The following is a 25,725-nucleotide window of genomic DNA, read 5'->3' as shown; positions in this document are numbered from 1 at the left end:
TCACCAGAGGTGTAGGCTACGGTAGCCTACAAGCATCGGAATTTTGGAATTGGCTATTTGGGAGCCGAAGGCATCAGTTCTGGCGGGAGTCGGACTGAAATTCGTGGAAATAACAGGAGCAGGAGTCCGACTTTTTGGCAGTTGATACTTTTGGTATGTAGACCTTTCCCGCAGCTCTGTGCAATGAAGCGTGACGCTGAAAACAATCACGCTGGCTGCTTCATCTGCAAGCACCAAATTGTTTGTGAATGCTTGATAACTTGTTGAATAGTTAATAGAATCTTCATAAAAACATGGAACCAACGTTAAAAAACAAGGATCTAACTGTTAAATTTTATTCAAATTACTTTTATATGAAAAACAAGCCAAGTGATACAATGATAAGCCACTTATTAACGGGCTCTAGTAACTGCGCATAAGCTATGGCGCTTGAAAGAACTGCTGGTTAGTGTGTTAATGTCTAAGCAAAACGCTGTTGGTCTGCAATTCTGCTTGACTTGAAATTTCTTTCTGCTTTAGCTACTATGTCTTATAATAATAAGTGAGAATTACTGTCTTATTTGCTACAATAAGTAAGCTAAGTGGGTTTCAGTTTGTAGCCTTTCTTTGCTTCTTTACTTGTGACAGCAATCCAGCCCATCACTTATGGCCTACTTGCACTGAATATGAACCAACTGAAGTAGGCTAATAAGCTAGACTGCCATTCAACCAGGGCCGCAGTCTAACTTCGTCAATTGAGGCTCCGATACAATTATGGGGCTTCCGTTTGTTTCTGGGCATACTAACCTATAGAATGTAGAAATGACATTGTGAAACTCACAGGAGATTGGCTACAGACCACGAAACACCTGTGTCTATTGCTCTCAATGCTTGCTACAATCAGCTGCTGACAAATATTTATTGTTACTATAAGCTTATATCTTGTTTTGGCCGCTCTTTGGCTCAATTGCCCAACGGGTCAACGTATTGATGAAGACGCAAGGGCACACACTTCGCATTTGCCCAAACTCATCCAATAAAAACTGGATTTCCGCAGAAGTTTGGTGATTACTTTAAATATGAAATCGAAGCTACGTTTTATTCTTTTTGTCCGACCACAGAATGATTTCAATTATTTGTTTGTTTAGCCTACCCAGTTTCATATAAGCCACCCAGTACAGCTGACACGGTTGTCTAGTAATAGGCTAGCCTAATCACGTTTTTTTGCTTCCATTGCAACAACATATAGCGTACCGTAAGTAGCCTTCACTGCGATCACAAATGCAACACAATAAGAAGCAAGGAAGAGACAGTTGTCGAGTCGGCTGCTATCCCTATTTTAGCATGACATTAAAGTGTCTTTGCCGTGACACAGCCACAAACTCTGGAGCGGTGTCGAACCGAAGTCCATTGCGAACGTCGCGCAAACGTTTTCACTACGGTACTCAATCATGCAGTTGCTACATTACTATAAATTGTTTGTACTTAATTAGAGTTTTATAATGTTAAAAAGTTTATTAAAATTTTAGACAACAGTTAGTTGGCTAATAATTTAATAAAATTGTACTAGCCTAACCAAAAATTTTATTCACAAAATATAAAAATTTAATTATGTTATATTTTGTGTGAAATAAAGTATGCTAAACCCGCTAAAGTTACTATGTTTTATTTCCCTAACCAAAAAGTATGGTATTGGGGATTCCACTTGCGCTGTAGTCCAATTTAAAATTAATGCGTGTGTGTTGCAAACTTGTGATGTGATTATTCCTATTTCGACAGAAAGTAATAATTGCCAAAAATACATAGGCCTATGCTGTCTCACTTTGTGTCAATATATTAATTTCATAAAAATAAAAGAAGCCGAACCAAACACAAACATTAAGTGGCTAGAAACCTGGAGTGACCAAAAGCATAGGGTAAGCTAGGACAAAAACATCAAGTAATAAACAGAAAAGCTGCACGAAAAAAATATAAGTGTAGATTCTAAATGAAATGATAACACGTTTAGGCTACCGTACCTACTTTAGTTGTTAACTCAAATATTTTTGAAATAAAATTTATCAATGCGAGGTCCTTGTTCAGTGGTCCCGTGCAGTAGGCTATAGCGCTTTGCCGGCGGTAGTTAGGCCTATGGGCTAAGGCCCTGCAGTAAATTCAAATTTTTTCTAAAAATAAATAACTTAATTGTAATACTCAGTCAAAAAAGTAATTTTAGTACAAAATATACGACTAAAATGCGCGATTGTTCGATCAAAACGTTCAAAAACTGTGCTTCACTACTACGATTTCAGTTCTTGAACTGGTTTGTTTTTAACGTCACGCTTCATTGGTTGGCTGCGGGAAAGGTCTAATGGGTTTTTCTTCTGAGCAGTTCTTTTCTTGCCTTTCATGACAGGAGTTGGAAATGAATATTAATATGCTTTGATGGTAATATTAATACTCATTTGGTAGTCTGTATAAAACATTTGAATTTTCATTAACAAACCATGAACATTGAACATGTTAAAAAGGAGCGATCTTCCTGGCGTGAGTAGTCACTAAAGAACAGCGAGCATCATGTTTCGCTAACCATACCGGTGTAGTCTCCACACCAGCCATCAAGACCTTTCATTTACTTAACTTTTCTTTACCTAACGTGTGGTCACTGGTCAGGTAGTGCTGACGCCAGGAAGATCGCTCCTTCTCAACACTGTATATTCCTTTTATATTCATTGTATATTCCTTTTGTTGGTTTTATTACCGTATTTCTTTTTCACAATATCATTTCTTTTGCATTCTGACAAAGAAAAAATAAATAAATTGAATATTCTTGGCGACAGTTAGATCAGATTCAATATATACATATATAGTGACTCTGGTTAGATTAGTTGTTTATTTTACACAAAGGTAAACTAAGTTCATTTGTATTCGTTGATTGACACGTTTGTTTCACTCGCCCTGTAGCCTACTGTGCCTGTGTTCCTTGTGCGTTGACTAATCAGTTCGTTACAAACCCGATCAGTTGTACAATGTACAAGTGCTTTGTTCCCAGTCAGATGCCCAATTCTATTCTCATTTTCAGTAACTCTTTGTGTTTTTAGATGCTTCACTTCTAAGTTAATTAAAGCTTTCAATAAAGTAAAGTTTCATCACACTAGGTAGCATGAATTAGTGGTGTCATATTGATGATCCCAACCCAAGACGCACTATATAGTCCGTCTTGTCCCAACCTCATGGCCGAAACACGTGTCTATCGCTGTCAATTCCTGGTACGCTCGACTGCTGAGAAACAAATCATGAACATGGCAACTCTAATGTCTGGAGAAATTGGACCACGGGACTCCTGCTCTTGGCGAAGCAATTTGGTAATTGTTATGCCATTTTCTACTTCGGTTAAAATCGAAGTTGCCAGATTTTTAAAATGTACTGAAAGTTACGATATTGTCTGGTGCAAATTTAAAGTCAATTCAACATTAATTTTAGCTTAGAAAATGAAAACGACCAACTCACTAAGTCACTGGCCTAATGGTTTAACAATAGGCTATCGAAAATCTGTAAAATGTGATACAAATTGATAGGCTAAGCTGACAAAAGTTTGCAAGCTTCATCAGGAAGGATCAGATAGAGCCAGGGTATTAGTTAATGGATTTAGATTTTATAAATATATTTATACCAAAATTTTTAACTGTTATGTAAGCTTTGGAACTGTTGGTATGTGCTAAAGCGCAGTGGCTACACTTTACTATAGGCTACCTACCGCCTACCGGTATATTATATGATAGCTGTTGGTGTGCATTTGAGTTGGTGTGCAAAGTTTCGTAGGACCTCTTTTTAATACAGTTCAAGAATATTGATGTTTTTCAGCAAACCTTGTTCAAATTTATTTCAGCTCATTCATCAATTTAATTAAAAGCTAAGAAAATTGTCTTAAAGTGAATAAAAATATGTTAACACAACACTATAGAAAAACAGAAAAAGTAATCTGATTAAATTCAAGTTGAGATGCCTTATTTTAGTGGCGACTATCAGTCTGCTTGATAGCTTAGTTGATAAAGTTTTTGACTATGAACAAAGAAACAGTTAAGGTTAAGCAAAATTGGTTTGGTTCTGGGGTGTGTGATGTGTAAGTTGTGATTAATTGGTTTAAAAAAAAAATTCACAGTAATTCGTAAAGGTACGGTACCGTAGTGTTATTGTTTTTTTTTTTTTTTAATTTTTGAGTTTACTCTTCAGATACATTTAATTGAAGTTTTGAAATGGCTGTAAGATCGTTAACTGATGCATTTATGTTAATGCGAAACAATGCAATACAAAACAAAAATGTGTTTTCACGTTATCATAGTGAAGAATATGATGAAGATGATACAATAGCATTGGTTGGAAACAGACATGCAGTGGAGACAAAAGTTTCATTTAAAAAAACAGCATCAACTGAGTGGGCACATATATCTCAAGATATTCAGTATGACATTTCCAGAATCAAAGAAAAGATCGAAGAGTTAGCTTTGATGCATGATAAGCATTTGACAAGGCCCACCCTTGACGACACCGCTGACGAAGAACATGGGATTGAAATTTTCACCCATGAAATCACTCAATTGTTTCATAAATGCCACAATAATATTAAAGTATTGAGTAAAAACTTTGCTAGAACTAGCAGCCAAGAAAAGGTTATGTTGAATAATGTGGTTTCTTCCTATGCCACAAATTTGCAAACCTATTCCCTTGACTTTCGTAAAAGACAAAATACATACTTGAAAAAACTGAAAGCAAGAGAGGAACGTTCTCATCAGTATTTTAGCTCAAACACAGCTATAATGGTTGAAGAAGACGATATACCTGATGATTATTTTGAAAAAGGCTTTTCTGACAGCCAGGTGGCCATTATTCATCAAAATGCTGTACATATCGAACAAAGAGAAGAAGAAATCCGATCTGTTGTGCAAAGCATAACTGATTTATCAGAAATATTTAAAGATTTAAGTCATATTGTGGTTGAACAAGGAACAATATTAGATCGTATTGACTACAACATTGAACAGACGGTTGTGAAAACAGAAACTGGTTTGGAGCAATTGCAAAAGGCTGAAAGCTATCAAAAAAAGAATAAAAAAATGATGATTATTTTTATTTTGTCTGTAATTGTTACAATTCTTCTTGTTGTTCTTATTGCTACTAAAGCTTGAAGCAGTATTGGTGACAGCGTCAAATATATTTTAAAGCAATAGTTGATGGTATCTTTAACACCAATTGTATTTCGTTGTTTACTTTTTCAAAAAAAAGTATATATGTCATTGGTGTGCTTGTCATAATTGCCAGGTGGTGTCATGTTCATGCTGTCAAGGAATCTTAAACATAGTTTATTTATTGTTGCAGAATAAAAAAATTTCAAGTAGGGTGTAGTGATTTGAGAATTACCGTCAGACAGTACATCTATCTCGAATCCAGTCAATGTTCGATGTAATTAGGTATATTTGTACCATTATTTTCAATGACACACAATTGGCACCTACCGCAATACCACGTAAATAATTGTGCACTTGTGCAATCGCAGTCTGAATTCTAAATTTGCTAATTGGATCATGTTTTAGAAAGCTTTGTTCAATTCAATGTGTTTTAAAAGTAAACATTTCTATACTGTATTGTGATTTTCTGCCATTATGTTTGGTTTGGAAACATTGCCTGTCCTGGCTGCTAGATTGCCTGTCCTGGCTGCTATCCCAACTCCGATCTTTAGGGTATCTCGAGTTTTCTTCAGAGTCTATGCAGTCGAGAACTATTCTCAGACTCTCCAATACCGACCACCTTCTCCCGACAGATACTGTGCAGACAGATGAAGGATTTTGGATCATTTAGTTGTATTCTACAGTATCATGCAATTGTTTTAATAATTACTGGCATTGTTTGAACTATGGTTAAATCCAGTTGAGATTTGTCATAAAATGAAAAATCTGGCACGGAAGGAAAACTTCAAAATAAACATTTCTCACCACACTATCTCTTCTTGATGCATTAATCCACAGCAAAAAAACATTGTGACCAAACCACTTTTAAATTTTTACATATTTGTAATTATGTACTCTGATGATGCTTGAAGAATCTAAGGTGTAGAATAGAAATGTGCTTGAGACTTAGTGACTTAAGTTGACTTTATTTCTAATTTATGCATTGATATCCTGGTTTTTTTTTTCGGTCATTTATCGGTCATTGACCGATTTTTTAGCCAAATGTCGGAAAAAAATATAGTCAATTCGGTCAAAATGTTCGAAAAAAAATATAGTCAATTCGGTCAAAATGTCCAAAAAAGGAAGTGCAAATTTTGGTTTGTATCAGCTACTTGAAAGGAAATATTTTCGTCACAAAAAATGACCGAACTTTTTCAAGTCATTTCGAACAAATGACCGAAAAGTCTGAGCGAAAACCCCCCCCCAGATTGATATAAATAAGTAATTCCTTTAATCAATCAGGTTGCTTGGGGGAAGTCTGTTCTCATATTACCAAGAAAGATTTTATGACAAGACATTAAGTTTGAAACATTAAGGTATGCATCAGTGCGTGATGTGTAGTTATCAAATGCAATTATTCAAATCATGTGATACGACTGACAGTCTAAATATTGATAGATTTAGTAACAATCACTCATTTCTCTACATAACTGGTTGTTTATTGTCTTTTAATTTGACTGGGCACTAAGGATAATGTTTCAGTCACCACACGGAATCAAAAAGCTTGTCTTTGTAGCAGTTCCATACCTTGCCAAGAAGAGTTGTTGGTGCAACTACAGGGTGAGGGTAAGGTCTACCACAGTATGTGACTTGCCTATCAAACACTCATTTTCACTACCGTACAGCATGCGGTTTATAGCTGCTTTATTCTTCCTTCATGACTTAAATACTAAAAATAAACATGTCACAACCGTAACAAGTTATCACTGACCTTTCATGAGCTTTTTTTTATATGAGCTGGTTAGGCAACACATGGTGGTTGAACTTCATGCTGTAGTAGCATTAAGTTATTCTGCTTTGCAATTTAAATATGAATAGATGCAGAAAAAATCGTAAGTATTTTTTGGACATGATAGATTTTGTGACTACTGTAACAAGATACATTGTGAAGAGTGATATGTTTGGTTTTATTTATTATTGTGGTTGAAGAAAGGGAATTTAGTCATCGGACTATTATGATATCGCACCTTAATACTACAAAAATTCAATATTTAGCTTGTTTGTAAAATGTTGGCAAGAATTACTGCAATTTAGCTGTTTACCTAAAACGTATTACGGTACCAAACAGGTTTGGGTGGGCTCAATGGCTCATGCATTTCAAATTATTTTATATTACATGATTTTGGAGTTCTTGCATTATCACTTATATACTTCTTTTTTTTTTGCATTTCCATGTTGAATTCATGTACTCTACTGTGGTTTCTTGGTCAGTGCGATTACTGAAGGCGATGACCTATGTGTTTTTCCTATTGTGCTGCAAACACTTTTTTATGTTTCTCCAATTCTTTATACAATTACGTGACTGGTTTTATGAAGTCCACCTTTATCTTACACTATGTACCAGTAGTTAACTTATTCTCCTTCAATAACCTTTCTTGATGCAATCTATGACCAATCTTAGCTATGGCATTAGGCTGCTGTGTAACTAGTTGGTGTTACAAAAGTGATGGACTTCGGCATGATATAATATAGCGTTTTGTAATGACGTATTTGTGACATCTCGTAATTTGTGCGTCATGCTTTCAACTTGTTTTTTTTTTAAATCTTTTTATACGTCTATCTGATGTTTAATGCATCTTCAGCTTTTACCTGTGAATATTACTTTTTTGATATACTCAGTTTCTTTTATTTGCTTTGTCTGTTGATGTAGTTGCACTCACATTCGTAATGGGTGTTCCCAAGTTTTATCGTTGGATAAGCGAACGATATCCATGTCTCAGTGAAGTTGTCAAAGAATACCAGGTGGCCTATATTTTATTTTAGTACTTTGTATGTAAGAATACCTCATTTAGATCTCTATATGTGTAAAGTGCATTTAAATTACCAGTTACTCAACTCACTTTACTAAGTACTTTTTTTCATTTATTGTAATATATTTTCTAAAATATTTTTTAAATATTTTCTTTACTTTTATCTTCATCACTTGCTTATCTTCCAAAAAAAAGGTGAGGTTTCTTGGTAGGATAGAGAGGTCATTGCGGAGATCTGATTGATCTCTGCCAATACTATACCGTTGTTTCTGCATTGATCATTTTAATCTTAGATAAAGTTGTATGGCCTTTAGCGAGTCTGTATGGAAATTGGTATTGTGTAACTAATTTTTGTATAATTTTATAGCAATTAAACATTGGACAATTGTGTTTTCCAAACCGTACTGTACTATATAGGTTGACTTGCTTATTCCATGTGATAGCTTGTCACCTTCATTAATGCATGCCAACGTATATGGAACTTTTGCTTATTATAACCACTTTTTCTTTTTTATAAAGGTGCCAGAATTTGATAACTTGTACTTGGACATGAATGGAATTATCCACAATTGTTCACATCCAAATGATGATGATCCTCACTTTCGTATTACCGAAGAGCAAATTTTTAAAGATATTTTTCACTATATTGAGGTTTACATGACAAATGTTGTACTACTTTTATTTTGAAACGTCATAATAACTTGCACATTAGTTGTGAAATTGAAATAATATACCAACACTTGCATGTGGATGATGTGGTGCATGATGCGTTACAGTATATAAAAGTTGATATTTCGTTGTTTTTACCAAATTTCGTCTAATTAGTTGAACTGGTTGTTATTGAAGTAACAACAGGGTTTTTGTTTCTTGATTGTTGTATCCACTTGACATTGTAAGAAGGGGAGCAAGTCTTTTAGGCGCAGACAGTTAGGCGCCGGTCAAATAGACACTGTGGCGTCTGGATATGAAGGTGCGGAGCACAGTGGTGCCCATTCATTTAGGTGCTATTCCTTGTAAAGTCTGCAGATTGTATAAGCTTGGCAAATAGGGCAATGCTTTTCACACAAAATGTTGTATTGAACAGAAAAATATATTGTTTTTTAGTGGGCGTGTTTGGCATTTATTTGTTGTTAGTCCAAGTTTGCGTCGGTGAAAGCTTTATCAATAAACTATTCAAGTTTTTGAACATGACTGAGTTCACTTTTAGTTATACAGTATAAGTCAAATAATAACTACACTAAACATCAGTAAAAAATATACCGTAGCCTATATTCAAGCGGGTGGTAGGCTTGAGTGAAGAGCCACTTAGTTTTCTGTCAAAACCCCGACTAGGTTTTGCCGAGCTGATACAATCTGTAGACTTTACTAAGAATAGCACCTAAATGAACGGACGCCACAGTGCTCCGCGCCTAAAGAACCTGACGCCACACTGTGCGCGCCTATTTGACCGGCGCCTAACTGGCTGCGCCTAAAACACGTGGACACGTAAGAAGTAACCTTACAACAAGTCTGCATAATGCAACAAATCAAGCCATACCTGTATGTAGCCATGGTTCAACAAACATGTATATATCATAAGGTTACTTAACAGTTTGTAATTTCAGGTGCTATTTCGTATTATTCGACCGAAGAAAACCTTCTTCATGGCTGTCGACGGTGTTGCACCACGTGCTAAGATGAACCAACAAAGAGGCCGACGGTTTAGGTTATATCATATGGTTTTATATTGGTTGTCCAAACGTTATGAAAATGATGTTATTTTTACTCTTTTTTTTATTTATTTTAGTCGTATGTGGAATGCAATTTTGACAGATACGCCTTTGTATTTAATTTGTATGCTATATTCACATAAATAATGATATGCATAAAAACAAGTGTCTAAAATCTGCAGACGTTAAATCAATGTTAAAAACTGATTGAATGACGTTGAAGGAATGATGAATGGATGTTGACGTAAGCAACGATGACGTAAACTTTTGTCATCATCTGGTTTAGGTATTGGAACCGAAATGAATCGCTATCCCAGTTCTAGTTTATCGGTTACAATTGTTCTGCTTTCACCTCTTTATTTTGGTCCAGGTCTGCTAAAGAGGCAGAGGTGAACATCAAGCAAGCTTTGCTGAAAGGAGAAACGTTGCCAACAGAAAAGCGCTTTGATTCGAATTGCATTACTCCAGGTAGTAGAGATCGATAGCAGAAATTTTATGAATGCATTGAATTTTTTCATAGCTTGTCCTTATTAATGTTTTAAAATTGTATTTCTCATCATCATCCATTCTTATGTGAATAGTTAAGATAAGTTGCACCACTGGGTTTAAGGTTAAACAAATCTAGCATAGAAAACAATCCTAGTTATTGAGGAAACATTAATGACCTTTCTGGAAAAGTTATTCATCCATCATAATCTCATTATAATGACAAACCAGGTACCAAGTTCATGGAGAAGCTGCAAACACAACTGGAATATTTTGTCAAGTCCAAAATAACGTCCGACCAGACCTGGCAAGGAGTTGATGTTTACTTGTCAGGCCATCAGGTACGTGCGCTATTAAGTTTATTTGATTCCCTAGCAAGCAAAAGTTGCCCTTTGTACATTGTTTTATCACCACTAGACGTTGAAACGACCCAATTGCTGTCGACCACTTCAGCCCCTTGCTAGCAATAGCCTGAGGAGTGAGGAGCAATTATTTTGTCTCACTGTGCTGTATTTAATACTCCAATTTAGTGTGTTTTCATGCGTTTCCTCATCTATACTCTCGTGTATTCATTCCCTTTTTTGTCGTTATAGCCTGGCTAAGTGGCTAAGAACAGTGGCGTACGCAGGGGAAATTCAGGTTATGCTCCCGTTTAAAAGAAATGTTTCAGTAATTTAACAGAGTACGACGTGGGCATGCAATGTGGTTTGGATAGCACTGTCAAAGCAATTAACGATGTTGCTATAGACTAAGCAAATACTAAATCCATGGCTTGATGCCCCTGCCTACGGTACAGGTTACGAACCTGATATATTGAACTGACAGTTATTTAGTTTGATTGAAAATATGATCAAACTGAAAACTGTGCTACTTTAGTCACGCCGAAACAATCATGAAATAGTTGCCGGAAATCTAACATGGAAGATTGATTTCGATATTATTGTGTATCGTATTGTATTCTACATTCAAAATGACTGTGCGGTGTGCAACGATTGCAAACGAGTTGTTAATGGGTTCTTTGCCGACTGTTTACAAACCCGCTCTCCAGTGGCTGATGAACCTGTGCATTGTGGTTTGTTTAAGTTTTAATCTGTGACGTAAACGTTATAGTTGTGACGTAGCCGAAAAGTTGAAATAGATTTCTTTGAGTTTTGCTAACAATCTCTCTTGTCAACAGACACCAGGGGAAGGCGAACACAAAATTACAGAGTTCATCCGCCACGAGCGATCCCAGGAAGGATACAACCCCAACACTCGTCATTGCCTTTATGGCCTTGACGCTGATCTTATGATGTTGGCTTTGTGCTCTCATGAACCTCACTTTGCTTTGCTCAGGTAGTGCCTTGCTCATTCAATGGCTTTCACTTAACAGATGGCGTAATCTGCACAACTGTAAAATTCTAAATGTGATGCTTATCCTTATCTATCCGTGAATGAAGGAAACAAAAATCTTTTCGTTCAGCTTTACTCCTCTCGGGCGACTACAACATGCTGATGAGACCTCGAGAAACAGACTGTACAGTGTACACTGTACAGTGTACAAGGCTTGTTGTTTTGAGTTTGTTGTACCGTTGGCTAATTCGCCGGCCGTGAGCTTTATCTGAGACTCGGATATTGCCTTGCTTGGCAGATGTAGTAGTGGTAGGCCTTCATGCGTGGACCTACTATTCTTTTTCTGTACATTTTCCGTCCATCGTCTCTCTTTTTTTTTGTAAATCTACATTCCTTTAGCAGCACATTTTCATTAAACCACCGTTTACCTTTGTCAGAGAAGAGGTGAAGTTTACTCGTCGAAAAGGGGACAATAAAACAGCAAAGGCTGAAGAAACCACTTTTCATCTGCTGCATATTTCACTCATGCGAGAATACATTGAGCACGAGTTCGAGATCCTGAAGGTACGTTCTGGTGAATGTGAGGCACCATGCGTTACTTAGTTAGTTTTTATAACTTGCATAACGAATTTTGGTTGTCAGGTTGAACGAAAAAATGTTTTCAAAACTACAACATCATTTTTATCACGGTTTATTTTCGATTTTGTTTTTCAATTTTTTTTTATCATATTCTTATGTTTCTTCACAGGAGACGCTAACTTTTCCATTCAATCTCGAGTCCATAATAGACGACTGGGTTTTGATGGGCTTTTTAGTCGGTAACGATTTCATACCGCACCTTCCCGACCTGCACATATCTTCGGACGCCTTGCCGTTGCTGTATCGAACATACATGGAAGTTCTTCCCACTCTCGATGGATACTTGAACGAAGGTGGAATCATCAACTTACCGAGATTCCAAAACTACCTCAAAGCCGTCTCAGCGGTGCGTATCTTTGTTATAAATTTTATAATTCTTCAATTTTCTTGACCCTTTTAACTATTTTCTCTTGCTCATTTTACTTTATATTTATCGCATCTGCATTAAGTTACGAGAAGATGGTGATAAGAGATTGTTTATTAACGACAATCCATAATGCAAATAATAAAACAACTTATGAAACAAAGGAAACGCGGTTCTGGTGCTCAATAATGTTGACAGCACATTTTGTTGCCAATTAAAAGCCACTGGAATATCGTTTTATACTACCTACAATGATACCAATTTTAAATATGACGTCACCATAGCACGTTGTCCAAGAAATTGCGATGATGTGTTGTACCGCACGAGAAGGCGGTTATTATTATTTTCCCTTGCGTTGTCATATCTTGAATCGCTGTTTTATGTTACCTCGTCACATTTCCGTTCAGTTTGATGTGGAGCACTTCGAAGAGATATACGAAGATTATAAGTGGCTGGAATCGAAGGGTAAGGCCAAGAAAAACCTGGAACCGTTCGTTTCAGAACCATCCGTGCGTGACATTCGTATGGTGCCGAAAAGTGAAGAGAAATCTATCCAAATTGTCAAAGGTGACGTACTTTATGAACATTGAACAATGAACATGCTATGTCGGATTTAAGTTTCAAATAGTGCTGTCGTGTTTTGCTCATGCACAATTCAATCCACATTATCTTCTGGATCAATCAAATCCCAAACAATTCGTGACGCGTAGGAGGCGTTAGACAAACGAAACCAAGCAACAGTAGGCTACGTTATTTACCACATCAAAAAAGAAAAAATAACTGCGAACGTTTTCGGCTGTACATCAGGCAACCATCATCGGGCATTAGTTATACATCAGAAACGATTTCGTATTTGATTTGTGACGATCAACATATTTCCCTGAACATTTTTACCTTTCCACTGCGTTGTCGAGTCATTGTTTTTTATGTTTATTATTTAACGCAATATTCACTGTCAATCAATTCATTTCCAGACCTAGCAATCCAGCAAGGCACCATGTCCTTATCTGACAATGATAGTGAAGAAGAGGATGAAGAAGGTGAAGACCAAATGTTTTATCGGGAATTCAAGCTCCACAAGAAAGCTTATTACACCGAAAAGTTTAAAGTGACGGTAACTTAGTTTTTTTCTGCGATCGATTTTCAACGATAAGCATAATTGTAATGCCGGTGAACAATTATTGAAATTTATTCACGAATTTTGATGCAGACATTACTAAGCGATATATTTGTTGTTTAAAAAGACTGGAAAAGCCGATTAGAAAGCTTAAACTTGACATAAATTCACAAGAATGTCATATTTTTAAATGATTCATTTCATGTGATTTTCAGCCAATTCTCAATGGAAATGCTCATTAATGCGTCCAAGGTGAAGAAGGTCATGGTTCAAGGCAAACGTTAATAATAATGTACTAATTATGTTTTGTTTGCGCCCATTGCAATAACATACAGTACACTGCAATCACAGTACGATACAACAGACGACCGGAAGCAGCGAAGTGACATTCAGTCTTCCAGTCAGCTGCTCCCCTTATTTTGGCTAGCCATTAAGTGTCTTTGCTGAGACTCAGCCGCGTGTTTTGGAGCGGTGTCGAGCCCAGGTCCTTCAGAACGTCGCGCAGACGTTCACCACTCGGCTACGCAGCCGACGAATATTACAGAATATCTGACTGAGTTTACCTCGTCCTGCAATTATTCATCAAGCCACGGTTTATCAACGCAAACTTGTTTAAAAATTAATCGACACCCACTTTACTTTATGATTAATAAACTATACTTTCTTTACAGGCAACAAACGAGCAGATACAGTGCATTGCTTTCGAGTACATCCTTGGCCTTCAATGGATCTGCCACTATTACTACAACGGTGTGCAGTCGTGGAGTTGGTAAATATAATTTCCTTCTTGATCAATATTAAGTTGTATGTATAATTGTATGTGCTGCCTAGTGTCCATGAATGATATTGCAAATGCTCCATTGATCGCATTGTCATAATTTAAATATCGATGTTGATCAAACATAGTTCTTAGCCCAAGTCTCAAAATTTAAGTTGCACACAGTAAGCCTGTTATAGTTTTAACAATTCACAAGTTCTTTCTTGCAATTTCGAGATAACACGTACACTCGTGTAAACGCTAAATTATGTGGAGAATTTCCTGAAAGTTATATTCAAAAACTCGAATGACAGAAGATGAGATTTGTTAAAACCAACTGGAGAATAACTCAGTAAAGTCAGTAACCCTAAGTCCCTAACCCTAACCCTGGTCAGCGGGGACGAACCGTATTAACAAATAGTATGCTTTTTGAACGCAGAGTAGTTCCTTAAAGAAAAAAAAAATACCGCACCCCCGTTGATTTTGACCCCCATTGTTCACCCAGGTATTACCCCTATCACTACTCTCCATATTTGTCCGATCTCACCAAAGTACCGGACATGAAGCTCAAGTTTAAAATGAACAAACCTTTCCTGCCATACCAGCAGCTCTTGGCTGTGTTGCCAGAAGCTAGCAAAGATTGTATTCCCGATGCGTATTGGGTAAATATAAATATGCTGTGTACTTTCGTTTACTTTGAAGATTTTGTGACGATCGCTGCTAATTTCATCAATTGGTTATATTAGAATCTTATGGACGAAAACAATTCAGTCATTGGCGATTTTTACCCGACGGAATTTTTAACGGATTTGAACGGAAAAAAGCAGGAGTGGGAGGCTGTTGTTCTTATTCCATTTATTGACGAGGTTGGTTGTAGATTATATCGGACAAAAATGGTAGGTGCTACTACATATTACCAGATAATGTCTCAATGTTCTATCGACCATATAATCTGTATTACTTCACGTTGCAGACAAGGTTACTCGAAGCCATGGAGACTTGCACGGCGAAGCTGTCAAAAGAAGAACGTTCTCGAAATCAACATGGGCCCTGTCAGCTGTACGCGTATGACGAGAATGCACCACATTACGTCAAGTCTACCCTTTCGACAGCGTTTCCTGACATTCCATTGTGTTGTGCCACGTAAGTCGAATGCAGTTAATCAGCCAGAAAAATCTTTCCTCTTTACATTAATTTAACTCCTGCACTTTGTGTGCCCGACATCACGTCTTCATCCCAGCCATCAAATCCGTCATTTTTACTTTGATTCAACGTTTGCAGACGTTAAATCAATGTAAAAAAATGATTTGATGTCTGGGATGTGGTTCGTTAGAAGTTGTAGAATGCAGTAAAGTCAATTTTTTTTACACATTTTGAATTACCTTACCTTTCAAAACACGTTTCACTTCAAAAGATATAAATTGTTTTGCTTCTGATGATATTTCGATTTAAACACGGCTGTGTCGTCATTGTCCAAGTTCAGTTTTGCCCCCACTAGTGGATTGGCGCAGCGGCTAAGGTGCTGGCTTTCCACTCGCACAATCCTGGTTCGACTCCCGACTTAGGCTGTTGTTGAAAAACACTCTTCACCTCCACCCAGGGTGTAATAGAATTGAGTGGGCGTATTTGCTGAAGGAAAGGCGGCCGAGAGAAAGGAACTGGCTACTCCACTCTCGTTAGTGCCGAAGACCGATTATAATGGGAACCGTATCTTCTCATCCCCGATGCTTGGATTCAAGTATGGGACTCACCTCCAGTGGAATGGCCGATTCTTTCCTTGCATCAGAGTTGTTGATATCGCTTTCAACTTTTTTTTTAGCCGTACCAACATTCCGGCGAACAGTTGGACGAAGAAAAACTTCAACTTGTTTGTCAAAGGATTGCTTCCAGGTTGTCAGCTCTCTGTGTATTATCAAGGCTTTCCTACCTTGTACCATTTACCTCATAAGTAAGTGCACTGACTATGTGTTTGTTTGCTCAGTTCACTGTAATTTAGTCTTCTATTCGTATTATTAGAAAAATCGCTAAACCTCACTTTTCAAAAAACTCTTTTTGGGTGTGATTGCTTCATAGCTTTTTACATCTGGTTACGAATGAAACAGTTCAACAAGATACAATCAAAAATAAATGAAAGAGATTCTTGACCGTAGCCGTCGATAACTTCTACAAGTTGAATTTTCATCACTTTGGTTATTAGTGTAGTGCCGACATGCATTGTACGACTGTACGTAGTCGTACACAGTTGATACCACAGCTAAATCTAACGCTGTCCCTCCATGTTTCTTTTCAGGGCCTATTTGAAAAAACAACAAGTGAAAGTTTTTCAGGCCAACAGCCGCAATGAAAACATGATACTAAAGATTGTAAAGCGACAGGAGGTTGAGAGCAGTTCGACAATGAAGCATGATAAATACGGGGCCACAATGGCTCCTGATGAAGTGAGTAAAAAAACTTCTTCATTCCATTGGTCACAAATGACGTTTCGGTTGCAGTTTCAACTGTCATCCTCTGTGGCCGTACCGTTCTCTATAATTTACTATCTTTTCAAGGTCGAAGAAAATTTTCGACTAGTTTTTGAAAAGGTGGTTTTAGTCCTGTAGTATCAGTGATGTTTTACGATCACTCCTTGCTAGAGAATACTAATTACTTAGTGCCACAAAAAAGAACGAACTTTTAGCTGTGTGATTCGGCGTACTATTCTCTTATAATAGTGGTTGACGTAGCGTTGCTGTTGTATTGCGCTGTTCATTTAGCACATCTTTTACTTTCAGTCGTTGGAAGAGATTGCTCAACGGTTGTTGGGAAGGTCCGTCTACGTGAACTGGCCTCACATGGAAGAGGCTAAAGTGGTGTCGGTCTCTGATGGGATAACTCAAGTAATCATGGCAATTTTTATGACATTGTCTTGACCATTTTTGCTTTAACATCCCCAAAAACCAGCGTCTTGTTTTTATTCTCTCAAGCTGCACTTGATGGTGAAATAACTCGTCTTATCATTGTATTTGTAAGTTGTATGCACTATCTGGTCAAAATAAATACTTCATACAAAATTTAACTGAATTTAATTGAGTGTTTGTGAGAAAATGAATTTCGGGTGATAACGCACTCAGCTGTGATTGTGCAACGTTGAAAGCAACAGCATAGCTACAATTTCTGTCCAGTTCGCTCTACGTGAAGAGGTGAGCGGGAGCCGAGGTTCGAAACACAAACTCGTCAGAAAGGAAATGAGCTCATCAGAGATAGAAATGTTCGCAGGAGACATGCACGATATCCACCAAAGGTAACTAAGGAACCTCTCTGGCTGTATCTAAGTCTTGTAGTTGAACGTACCAACAGCAGATCTTTTAAGCGGCCGATTAAGCTAATCGTCTGATTAGTTAGCCTAATTGAGAATCAGTTTGCGTAATGTTCATCTGTGGATTGGTAATCGATGGTTTTAATCAGCAGATCACGGTTAGTGCATAAAAAAATAATCCGTTGATAAAGCTGATTAATCGGCCGTTTATCTTAATCGGTAGATGATTTTCTGTTGGCGCATCCAACCTTGGAGTCATAAGCTTGACGTGCATTGATGTGAATTAATATTTGACCCCGAGGATCAGTAGTCTGTCTTGTTTTTGATTCCCATTTTTGAATTTTGGTGCAATTATTTTTCGTTGACAGATGCTTAAACCGACGGGGAATCGATCTTGGTGAGACCAATGTTTTAATATACGCACAGCTGCTGCTCGGTCGTAAGTATGTTTGCGGCAAAAAAGGAGAAATAACTCTTGAAAAGCAATGGTCAAGCACTTCCCAACCTTTCGCTCTTCAAATGACTCTAAAGGTAAGACTGTACCTTTGATTTACTGTTTTATTTGTTTCATGTAATTTTATCTACCAAACTTGACATTTAGAAAAATGTAATTCTCTGGCGCTTTGATCACTAGCTGAATGGCGTTTCACGCGTATAAGGTTTTTTTTCATGGTAAATTTTAGCTTATTTTATGTTTTTTTATAATATCCTTCAATTGTTCGGTTTCATATGGCCTCAGTAATTCGTACGGTTTCCAGGACATTTCAGTGCAAGGCCCAACTTTTGAAAAATTCACTTCTCTGGAGGAATTATTTCCGATAGGAGCTGTGATATTCAGCCTAGATTTTCAACACTATGGGTCTATAGGAAAAGTAAGTACATTAATGAGAGTTTTGAAAGAATTATAAGCAATTGTCTTTATACCGGCTTGAAGAAAATAGCACTGCTTATTGTTTGTGAAACGTAATCTTAAAATTGTGTTGTTTTTAGATCCCGCTTTCAAAATTGACTTGGAAGTAATTTTCATAAGAACCACATTTTAGGATCGTAAAACCAGCTCCAAAAGCAGTTTTACGATCGGCAATTTACAGCAATTTTGTTGAAAGGTGTTCAGTGTTCACTGTTCTATTTTAATTTTCTGTTTTAAGTTTGGTCTCTGAATAGAGGTTTGATAGAGGGCTGACTACGCAAGAAAAGATAAATCGAAAAAGAAAAGGCCATAAACACATAGAATAATATTGTAAACCCTGTGGTGTTAGGTTCATCATCAGTCGTGATGAACCTAACACTTAGTTAGGTTAGTGTTAGGTTAGTTGATGTTTTAAGTTTGTGGTATAACACTTTCTCTTGTACAATACTATCACTATGAGCAAGACAAAAATTGAAATAATATAAAACGAAAGAACAGATATGGCAGCTTGGCTCAAACAAACACGAGCTCGTCAACTTTAAGCTAACGAAAATCTTGACCGGCTAGTCCATTGAAGTTGTGTACTCGTTTTCAGTTGATTTTGAAAGCAAAATTTGCCTGTTTACCCAGGTAGGCTTTATAGCCTGCTTGCTGATAGGTAAAATTCCAAACTGACTAGTGTGATACCCAACAATGTCCTGAAAATTGATGTTTGACTCATCGTTTGGTATAACCCTATGCGGCCGAGGATCTACAGTATATCTTTACCACCCCATACTCATATGATCCACTATGCTTACGTACAGGTTGTCAAACCCGAAAATGGGAATACAGTTGTAGAGCTTGAAGTGATGGAGCTACCGAATTTGCAAGAGATACTGCGAGATGAAGAGGTGATTCGACTTGTTTTCGCGGACATTGAGTTATTGACAAAGTTAACTACGCATGGGTAGCTTTTAATATCTGTCCGGATGTAGATTGTGGAATCTTCAATATGGTTGACTCATGCGGAAACTCGCCATTGTGTTAAGCTGGGAACGAAGTTAGGGAAATTTTATCTTACACTTTGACGGCATATAACAAAGGGATAAATGTTTTCTTTTTGCGAAACTTCTTTGAATCGATATACTGTAAAAGACATTCGAATGTATACCAGCTACTGATATACAGAAGATATCGCTATACTATTCGGATCAATAGACGCCTGATAAAAATAATACCTTTTAAACCGGCTGTTACTTCAACAAATGTGCTTTGCAGCAAAACTCGGCATATTTTCCCGGTTACAAAGCTGCGTCCATGAGTAGGATCACTCCCTATCTTCTCTCAAGGATCACAGGGTCTATTTTTGTCTTCTTGTAAGTTAATATGAAGGTTTTTACGGTGTGTTGTAACGATATGCGCATATATTTAGATTTTTTGTGTTGTTTTAAATGCAAAAAGATGATTCTTACTTTTTTTAAAGCCCATTTTTTGTAAAAAAAAGACTTCTTTCACTATCTCGAGGACTTTAACACAATTATGTCGAAAAGTATTTTACAATTTTCAACATGTAGCACTCTTTCTGCATAAAACTTATCCACCGACAGATACTTGCGTTTTGTGTGTGTCTGTCTATTATTTTGCCAGAATCAGCTCTGAGGTATTAAACCTTCAGTACAGGGTTCTCAACGTTGTTGCTCATCAATTGCCAACTGTTTAACTCTAAACTAAAGCTAAATTTATCACCATCCCATTTTTTTATATAAGATTTGCGATATTTATTATGTAATACTGTATCCTTCTTTGGTAAAGTTACCCGTCAGTACGTGGAATTTGACCCCAGGAGATATATTTACACCGGTTGAGAATCCTTGTTCTGATAGCTCACGCTATGCATTATGACTGAATATTCGGTTAACATTGTATTACGATCCGTGTAGTCCAGGCCAGAAGAGATGGAGCATTGGATTGGGCTTGAAGTTCACAAAGGACGCATGCGGGATTGCGGGTTATACCAAACGGAAGAACAACAACTGGTATTATTCATCTTCGCTTGTGGAAGTCGTTCGTCAATACCAAAAAAAGTCAGTTCTGCAAAATATCTGTTTGAAATTTGTACAACTTTAACTGTCAGTTGTCGATTTCGCTGAAAAATATCGGTTTTGCTTTACTGCTAGGATTTCTCACAGTCTTGTACTGTGCTGTTTTTGTTATTGTGATTTCAGAGACAATTAAATTTTAATGTGTTTTTGTGAAAAAAACGTAAGAAGCACCCTGTAGAAGTGTACATGCAGAGACCTTGTAGCGTACAGTAATCTTCTGCAAAATTTTGATGTAGTTTTAACCCAGGCAACAAAATCCGTCATTCTAACATTTCTTCTGTAGACGTTGATTCAATGTAAAAACGACGGATTTTGCTGTCTGGGAATAGTAAGATTTGTATGACAAACACGTAATGCCAAATGCTGTTTCAGATATTCTTGCTGTTAATGCTTGAACAGATACGAGCTTTTTGAGTCTCGTGTGGTTCAAGTTTGTAGACCAGGACCGATTGCATTGTAATGTAAAGTTTTCCTTAAGTTGGCTATCTTATTCTAGATATCCTAAAGTTTTTCAATATTTGGAGAAAATTCTTTCTAAAGGCTCCGAAGAGCAACTGAATGCAGAAGAGATATTCCCAATCGAAACGTAAGCTCATTTTGATTGATGTTTTGACAGTCATGTAGCATTTTGTGGCCTGTTATAAATGTGGTATCAATTGCGTATTTATGGTTGTGGAATAGTAAGCTACTTTTTTTATTTCCGCCAACATCATGGCTGAGGTTGGCTCTTTGGAAAAAAAGTTTCTTACAGCTGAGTTTTCAAATCAAAACAAAAAAATCAGTCGTTATTACATTGATTTTACATCTATACTACGTACGATGAGTAAATGTAAAAAGACTGATTCACTTAGTGCGGGTATCAAAAAAGTTAAATTACTCGGGGCGGTACTTTTCCTTTCGTGTTTCCAGTGTTGAAAAGTTGACGGAATTATCTGCCTGGCTGAAGTCGTTGCCTTGTTTTGGTGGAAGGAAAGTGCACGAAAGCTCCAATGTTCTCGAACCTTCTCTCATCACAAGCGTGGACGAAGCCGTTTCCAGTTTCAAGGTTATTTGTAAAAGTTAAATCTCTTTCAGTTGCATTTCTTTTACAAAATCTTCATTTTTGGCGCTTTTTGTACACATCTTTATTCGATTTTAGTGAAGTAAAATGGCGCAGCGTTAAATTTTTAACGTAAATACAACCAACTTCCTTGTATTGGTTACTTGCTTTATACTTCTCACAGATGAATAGAAGTAAACCGGAGCAGCTGGTGGTTAGTATCAGCCCACACTCTTTGTATCGACCCATGGCACAGCAAGGAACGCTGGTCCCAGACAAAAACGCCAAGCATCAACTTCTAGACAGGTTTCCTATTTTTCAACGTATTCTAACCGAAATAAAAAAAAAAATTCCATGCAATGTTTAGAAAAAAACGATAAGCGATTATTTTTATTTTTCAAATACTCTTTTGGTAGAAATGAATCAAAGAATTGTATCTTGTAATTGAAGCTTACATCTGTTGCATTAGTTGTTGCGCTACTGCCGATTTTCGCTTTGCAGGGTGGTTAACGTGCGCATGGGGTTCACTGTACCTCTGGGCTACCGAGGTACCATCGTTGGAATTCACGCAAAGTCGAACACAGAGGAAGAAGTGATGTTCGACGTTATGTTTGATGAAGAATTCCTCGGAGGTTTAACACTCGGGTAACTAACTTGACCTGTTTCGTTTTTTTTTTATGTTGTGTTAATCTATCAAGTACTTGTTTGTTTTGGAGTGTTCTAATTCCTTCAGCATCCTGTGATTAAGACTGAGCCCTAATCACCCAAACTTAATTAAAGAGAGGTTAACTTTGAGCCCCTTATATTAACTGGTTTAGAAGAATCGCGGGTGTAGTTAGTGGATGCTGGTGGATGGAATGCAACCGCTATATATGCACCTCCTCCATGATCGTGGCTATATTCAGCTATTTTAAGGTGTTCTAATCTCCTCCGTCAAATAATTTATTCAGTTATTTACCCTCTGCAAATGTATCCAAACAACTGTAATTATACGGAAGCTTTTTTTATGTATTGAAGTTCAATCTTATAGTGTCTAAAACTGTTACACACAGTTTCTTGTGATGAGGACTCCTTCGTGAGTGTACGGCGAAAAATTAACGCAATTTAACATCGCAGCGGCCAGTGCCCACAACGCAGAGGCTACAAGCTTCCATCGTGCACAATCATCAACCTCTCCTATGGCGATCGCACGCTTCACAGACGATCCAGTCGTCCGGTGGCTGTGGTGAGGCCGCATCATCAACAGGTACGTTTGTGTTTTTGAGTAAATGCAATCAAAAATGATCAAGAAGTATGTGAAACGAGTAGGAATGAATTTTTAACGCTTTGCCTTGTCTGCTCTGTTTAAATGAAAATCATTGCCCAACGATTCTATAAACTATAATGTCACTACATTGCAGAACCTCAACAACACGAATCCTCGGCCTCTATCATCGCCTGCGCAATCAAACAATCGAAGCCGCTTTGTCCAATCGCCTCATTCTGCGTTTACTCCAGCGAAAAAGGTGAACACGCCAGTCCATATCTGGAATTACTCACCACCTCGCTTTTGAAATAATACATTTAGCTGTCCAACTTGATGAAACACGCCCTTGGATCACGATTCTTCAGAAATATGGAAGATCTGCACAATGGTTTTCAAACAGTTTTTGCTTTGTTGAAGAAACTATGCATGATAGAAGTTGCTTAACGTTAGCTTTGATTCAATAAATGTACACCAGTAAAATCATTTACTTTCACTGCAACGTAAAAGGTGTACCTGCTTTTTTGCAGAAATTGTCTTGATTCGGGGTTTGACTTCAGCTCTGATGATTAAGCGACCTACGCAGTTAATTTCGGTTTACTGCTACGCGACAGCAAACGCTCCCTCTAAGTCTAAACTAATTTAACACTTTGCAGCTTCGCGCTACGGCTGCAACACTCGAGGCACCAGACTTTCGCGGCATATTGCGACCCTCTCGCTACATACCAGTGCACCGCGGCGGCACACACTTTAGGAAACTCTGCTTTAGAGTGTCGCCAATAGCGAATATTAAATGACCTAAACCAAACAGCCTCATCAAGCTTTCACAAATGTGGAAGTCTATATTCTGGCTGCATAATTTCAATGACATTTCTTTTTCAAGAACATAAATCAGATCAACCATGTTCGAACTGACATTTGGAACTTGGACAATTGCTATTCATTCCGCTGCAGTTTATGACTGTTACAAACTTTTCTTCTGTTTGCAGAGCATTTCGCAGCCAACTTCTGGAGAACGTCCTGGTCACGTAACTTTGCTGCAACGAGGAAGTGGCGCCAGCCGTGCGCCTCTAAGTGCAAATTCGTAAGTTGCTGGCTGTAGATGAAGCTTAGTATGCTAGTGTGCCGAAAATATTCATATGATTTTTTTGTGTATTTGTCTTTTTGCACCCGTTATGTAAGCGATTGTAGCGTTTAGCTTTGTAGTTACAATGAAAACAAAACATTTTTTAAACTTTCTTTTCTCAGGCAACGTAAAGAATTGCCTCTGAAGAAGAAAACCGGTCTCGATTCAAAAGCTCCTGTTAAAAGCACAACTACCGTCAAAAGCAGCCAGTCTTCCCCACGGCATAAAGCCTTTTCGACAACTAAACCTGGAACCACAGTCAAAACTGCTTATGATTCGACGAAAGGAATTCCCACTACTACTTTTCCCTTTTCTCTAAGTCAAGTAATTATTAATTTAAAGATAACAAAGTACTAAAAGTGCTCACTTTTATAATTATCATTTAAACGCAATGGAACCTTGAGGTCTGAGTACTTCTACTTTTTGGCAATGTGTCCCAGTCGTAAACAGCCAATCACAGCATACGTGGTTGTCCCATTTACTCCCCTTTCAACACAATAATAGCTTCGCGGCTTCGACACCCGGGCGGTTTGACAAGAAGATGGCTCCAATAAGTTTAACCTAGCTGCTTGGAGCACACACTTTTTTGAGCGTCCAAGATGTCTGCTTTCAATTGACTGACATTCTGAATATTATTCTATGTACCTTTGCGAACATAGCCTTTCAAAAATGCTTATTTTTAGGCTGCTCAATCTCTCCCCTTGGTGTCGAAGACTCAACCTGCCAAGTCACCTGCGACATCAACAAAATCGTCTTCCAGCGATGTGCATACTGTTTCCGTCACCAAATTCCCCACCACTGCTCACACATCGTCAATTCCTGGACAGCCACAGGTTCATAAGCTTGCCATACAAACCTTACTGTCTCGCCAGAGCGAACACGAGAAAAAACGAGCAACCAAGGACGATGTCGCGAAAAGTAAAGATACCAAAGATCCCTCCGCCAAGGTATTTGTATCATAATCACCTTTGTGCTATGTTGTTTTTTTGTTTTTTTTTACAGCATTTTGAAAGCTTAAGTAGGTTTAAAACCGAGAAGAAGTAACTTGTTTAAATACAACACGAAAGAAGTACGCACAATATTGAGTAAGTGAAACCTTTCTGAACTTTGAATCTGATTGATTGACAAAGTAGCCTACCTCTCAATATTTGATTAAGTAAGTTAAAGTTTGTCAGCTTTTGTGACTATAGGGCGAAGGAGTTCAGTTAGGCTACTAAGATATCATAAACGTAGTTTTGAAGTTTAATCTTCATTTATAGTTCTTGTTGGATCGATATAGAAAAATAAAAACAGACGCTGAAATCATACCAGCAAACGTTTGACTTCACCGCTTTGAAATCGACGTGATTTTCATGGAATAACACACTCTGGCTAAATGCTCACTTTTTCAGAATGTTGGACTTTCAGACGCAGTGAAAACAACCTTGAAGATTCCGTTGTCGACTCCACATGTCGCAAGTGCCACCTCTGCCGACGGTCAGTGCACTAATAATTTATCCTTGCCGGTCAATGACATTATTTTGCTCGAAGTTATTTTGTCGATATCATCACACGGCTTGTGCGGTGTTGAATCCATTGTACTTGGCTGCGTCACCAAGTAGTGGCAGTCTGTCAGACGTTCGACATGGCATGTACAAGAGTGGACTTTCCCAACTCTCACTTAACAGCCTCGATTTGTTCGATTTTTAATG

The 25,725-nt window shown here is 37.6% G+C and overlaps 2 protein-coding genes across 3 annotated transcripts in view; both read left to right on the top strand.

Annotated features, from left to right (window-relative positions):
- The first annotated feature begins 4,214 nt into the window (after positions 1-4,214).
- On the top strand, positions 4,215-5,144 carry LOC145769565 (syntaxin-16-like). Its single transcript, XM_082581220.1, has one exon. The coding sequence runs from the start codon at positions 4,215-4,217 to the stop codon at positions 5,142-5,144; it is 930 nt and encodes a 309-aa protein (XP_082437346.1).
- A 2,659-nt stretch (positions 5,145-7,803) lies between these two features.
- LOC145769563 (5'-3' exoribonuclease 1-like) overlaps positions 7,804-25,725 on the top strand; it is a 34,812-nt gene continuing 16,890 nt past the window's right edge. Inside the window, exons 1-33 of one of the 2 annotated variants that reach the window (XM_082581217.1) lie at positions 7,804-7,925; positions 8,453-8,584; positions 9,538-9,638; positions 10,013-10,110; positions 10,360-10,469; positions 11,306-11,463; positions 11,898-12,024; positions 12,209-12,445; positions 12,871-13,030; positions 13,438-13,577; positions 14,252-14,349; positions 14,843-14,999; positions 15,084-15,203; positions 15,311-15,480; positions 16,157-16,285; positions 16,628-16,775; positions 17,109-17,213; positions 17,499-17,617; positions 18,001-18,163; positions 18,391-18,504; positions 19,349-19,435; positions 19,803-19,900; positions 20,465-20,608; positions 21,123-21,212; positions 21,536-21,671; positions 21,850-21,971; positions 22,167-22,310; positions 22,782-22,911; positions 23,066-23,170; positions 23,898-23,992; positions 24,157-24,358; positions 24,718-24,981; positions 25,426-25,510. In XM_082581217.1, the coding sequence (XP_082437343.1) occupies positions 7,851-7,925; positions 8,453-8,584; positions 9,538-9,638; positions 10,013-10,110; positions 10,360-10,469; positions 11,306-11,463; positions 11,898-12,024; positions 12,209-12,445; positions 12,871-13,030; positions 13,438-13,577; positions 14,252-14,349; positions 14,843-14,999; positions 15,084-15,203; positions 15,311-15,480; positions 16,157-16,285; positions 16,628-16,775; positions 17,109-17,213; positions 17,499-17,617; positions 18,001-18,163; positions 18,391-18,504; positions 19,349-19,435; positions 19,803-19,900; positions 20,465-20,608; positions 21,123-21,212; positions 21,536-21,671; positions 21,850-21,971; positions 22,167-22,310; positions 22,782-22,911; positions 23,066-23,170; positions 23,898-23,992; positions 24,157-24,358; positions 24,718-24,981; positions 25,426-25,510 (4,363 nt within the window). In that variant the 5' untranslated portion in view covers positions 7,804-7,850. Of the gene's footprint in view, positions 7,926-8,452; positions 8,585-9,537; positions 9,639-10,012; positions 10,111-10,359; positions 10,470-11,305; positions 11,464-11,897; positions 12,025-12,208; positions 12,446-12,870; positions 13,031-13,437; positions 13,578-14,251; positions 14,350-14,842; positions 15,000-15,083; positions 15,204-15,310; positions 15,481-16,156; positions 16,286-16,627; positions 16,776-17,108; positions 17,214-17,498; positions 17,618-18,000; positions 18,164-18,390; positions 18,505-19,348; positions 19,436-19,802; positions 19,901-20,464; positions 20,609-21,122; positions 21,213-21,535; positions 21,672-21,849; positions 21,972-22,166; positions 22,311-22,781; positions 22,912-23,065; positions 23,171-23,897; positions 23,993-24,156; positions 24,359-24,717; positions 24,982-25,425; positions 25,511-25,725 lie in introns of those variants that run through there. The other variant, XM_082581218.1, reaches the window with a different exon arrangement.

Source organism: Aplidium turbinatum, chromosome 4 (assembly GCF_918807975.1).
Source record: "Aplidium turbinatum chromosome 4, kaAplTurb1.1, whole genome shotgun sequence".
Classification (NCBI taxonomy): Eukaryota; Metazoa; Chordata; class Ascidiacea; order Aplousobranchia; family Polyclinidae; genus Aplidium; species Aplidium turbinatum.
The sequence above is the reverse complement of the archived record's forward strand: the minus strand, read 5'-3'. Positions and strand labels throughout refer to the sequence as shown.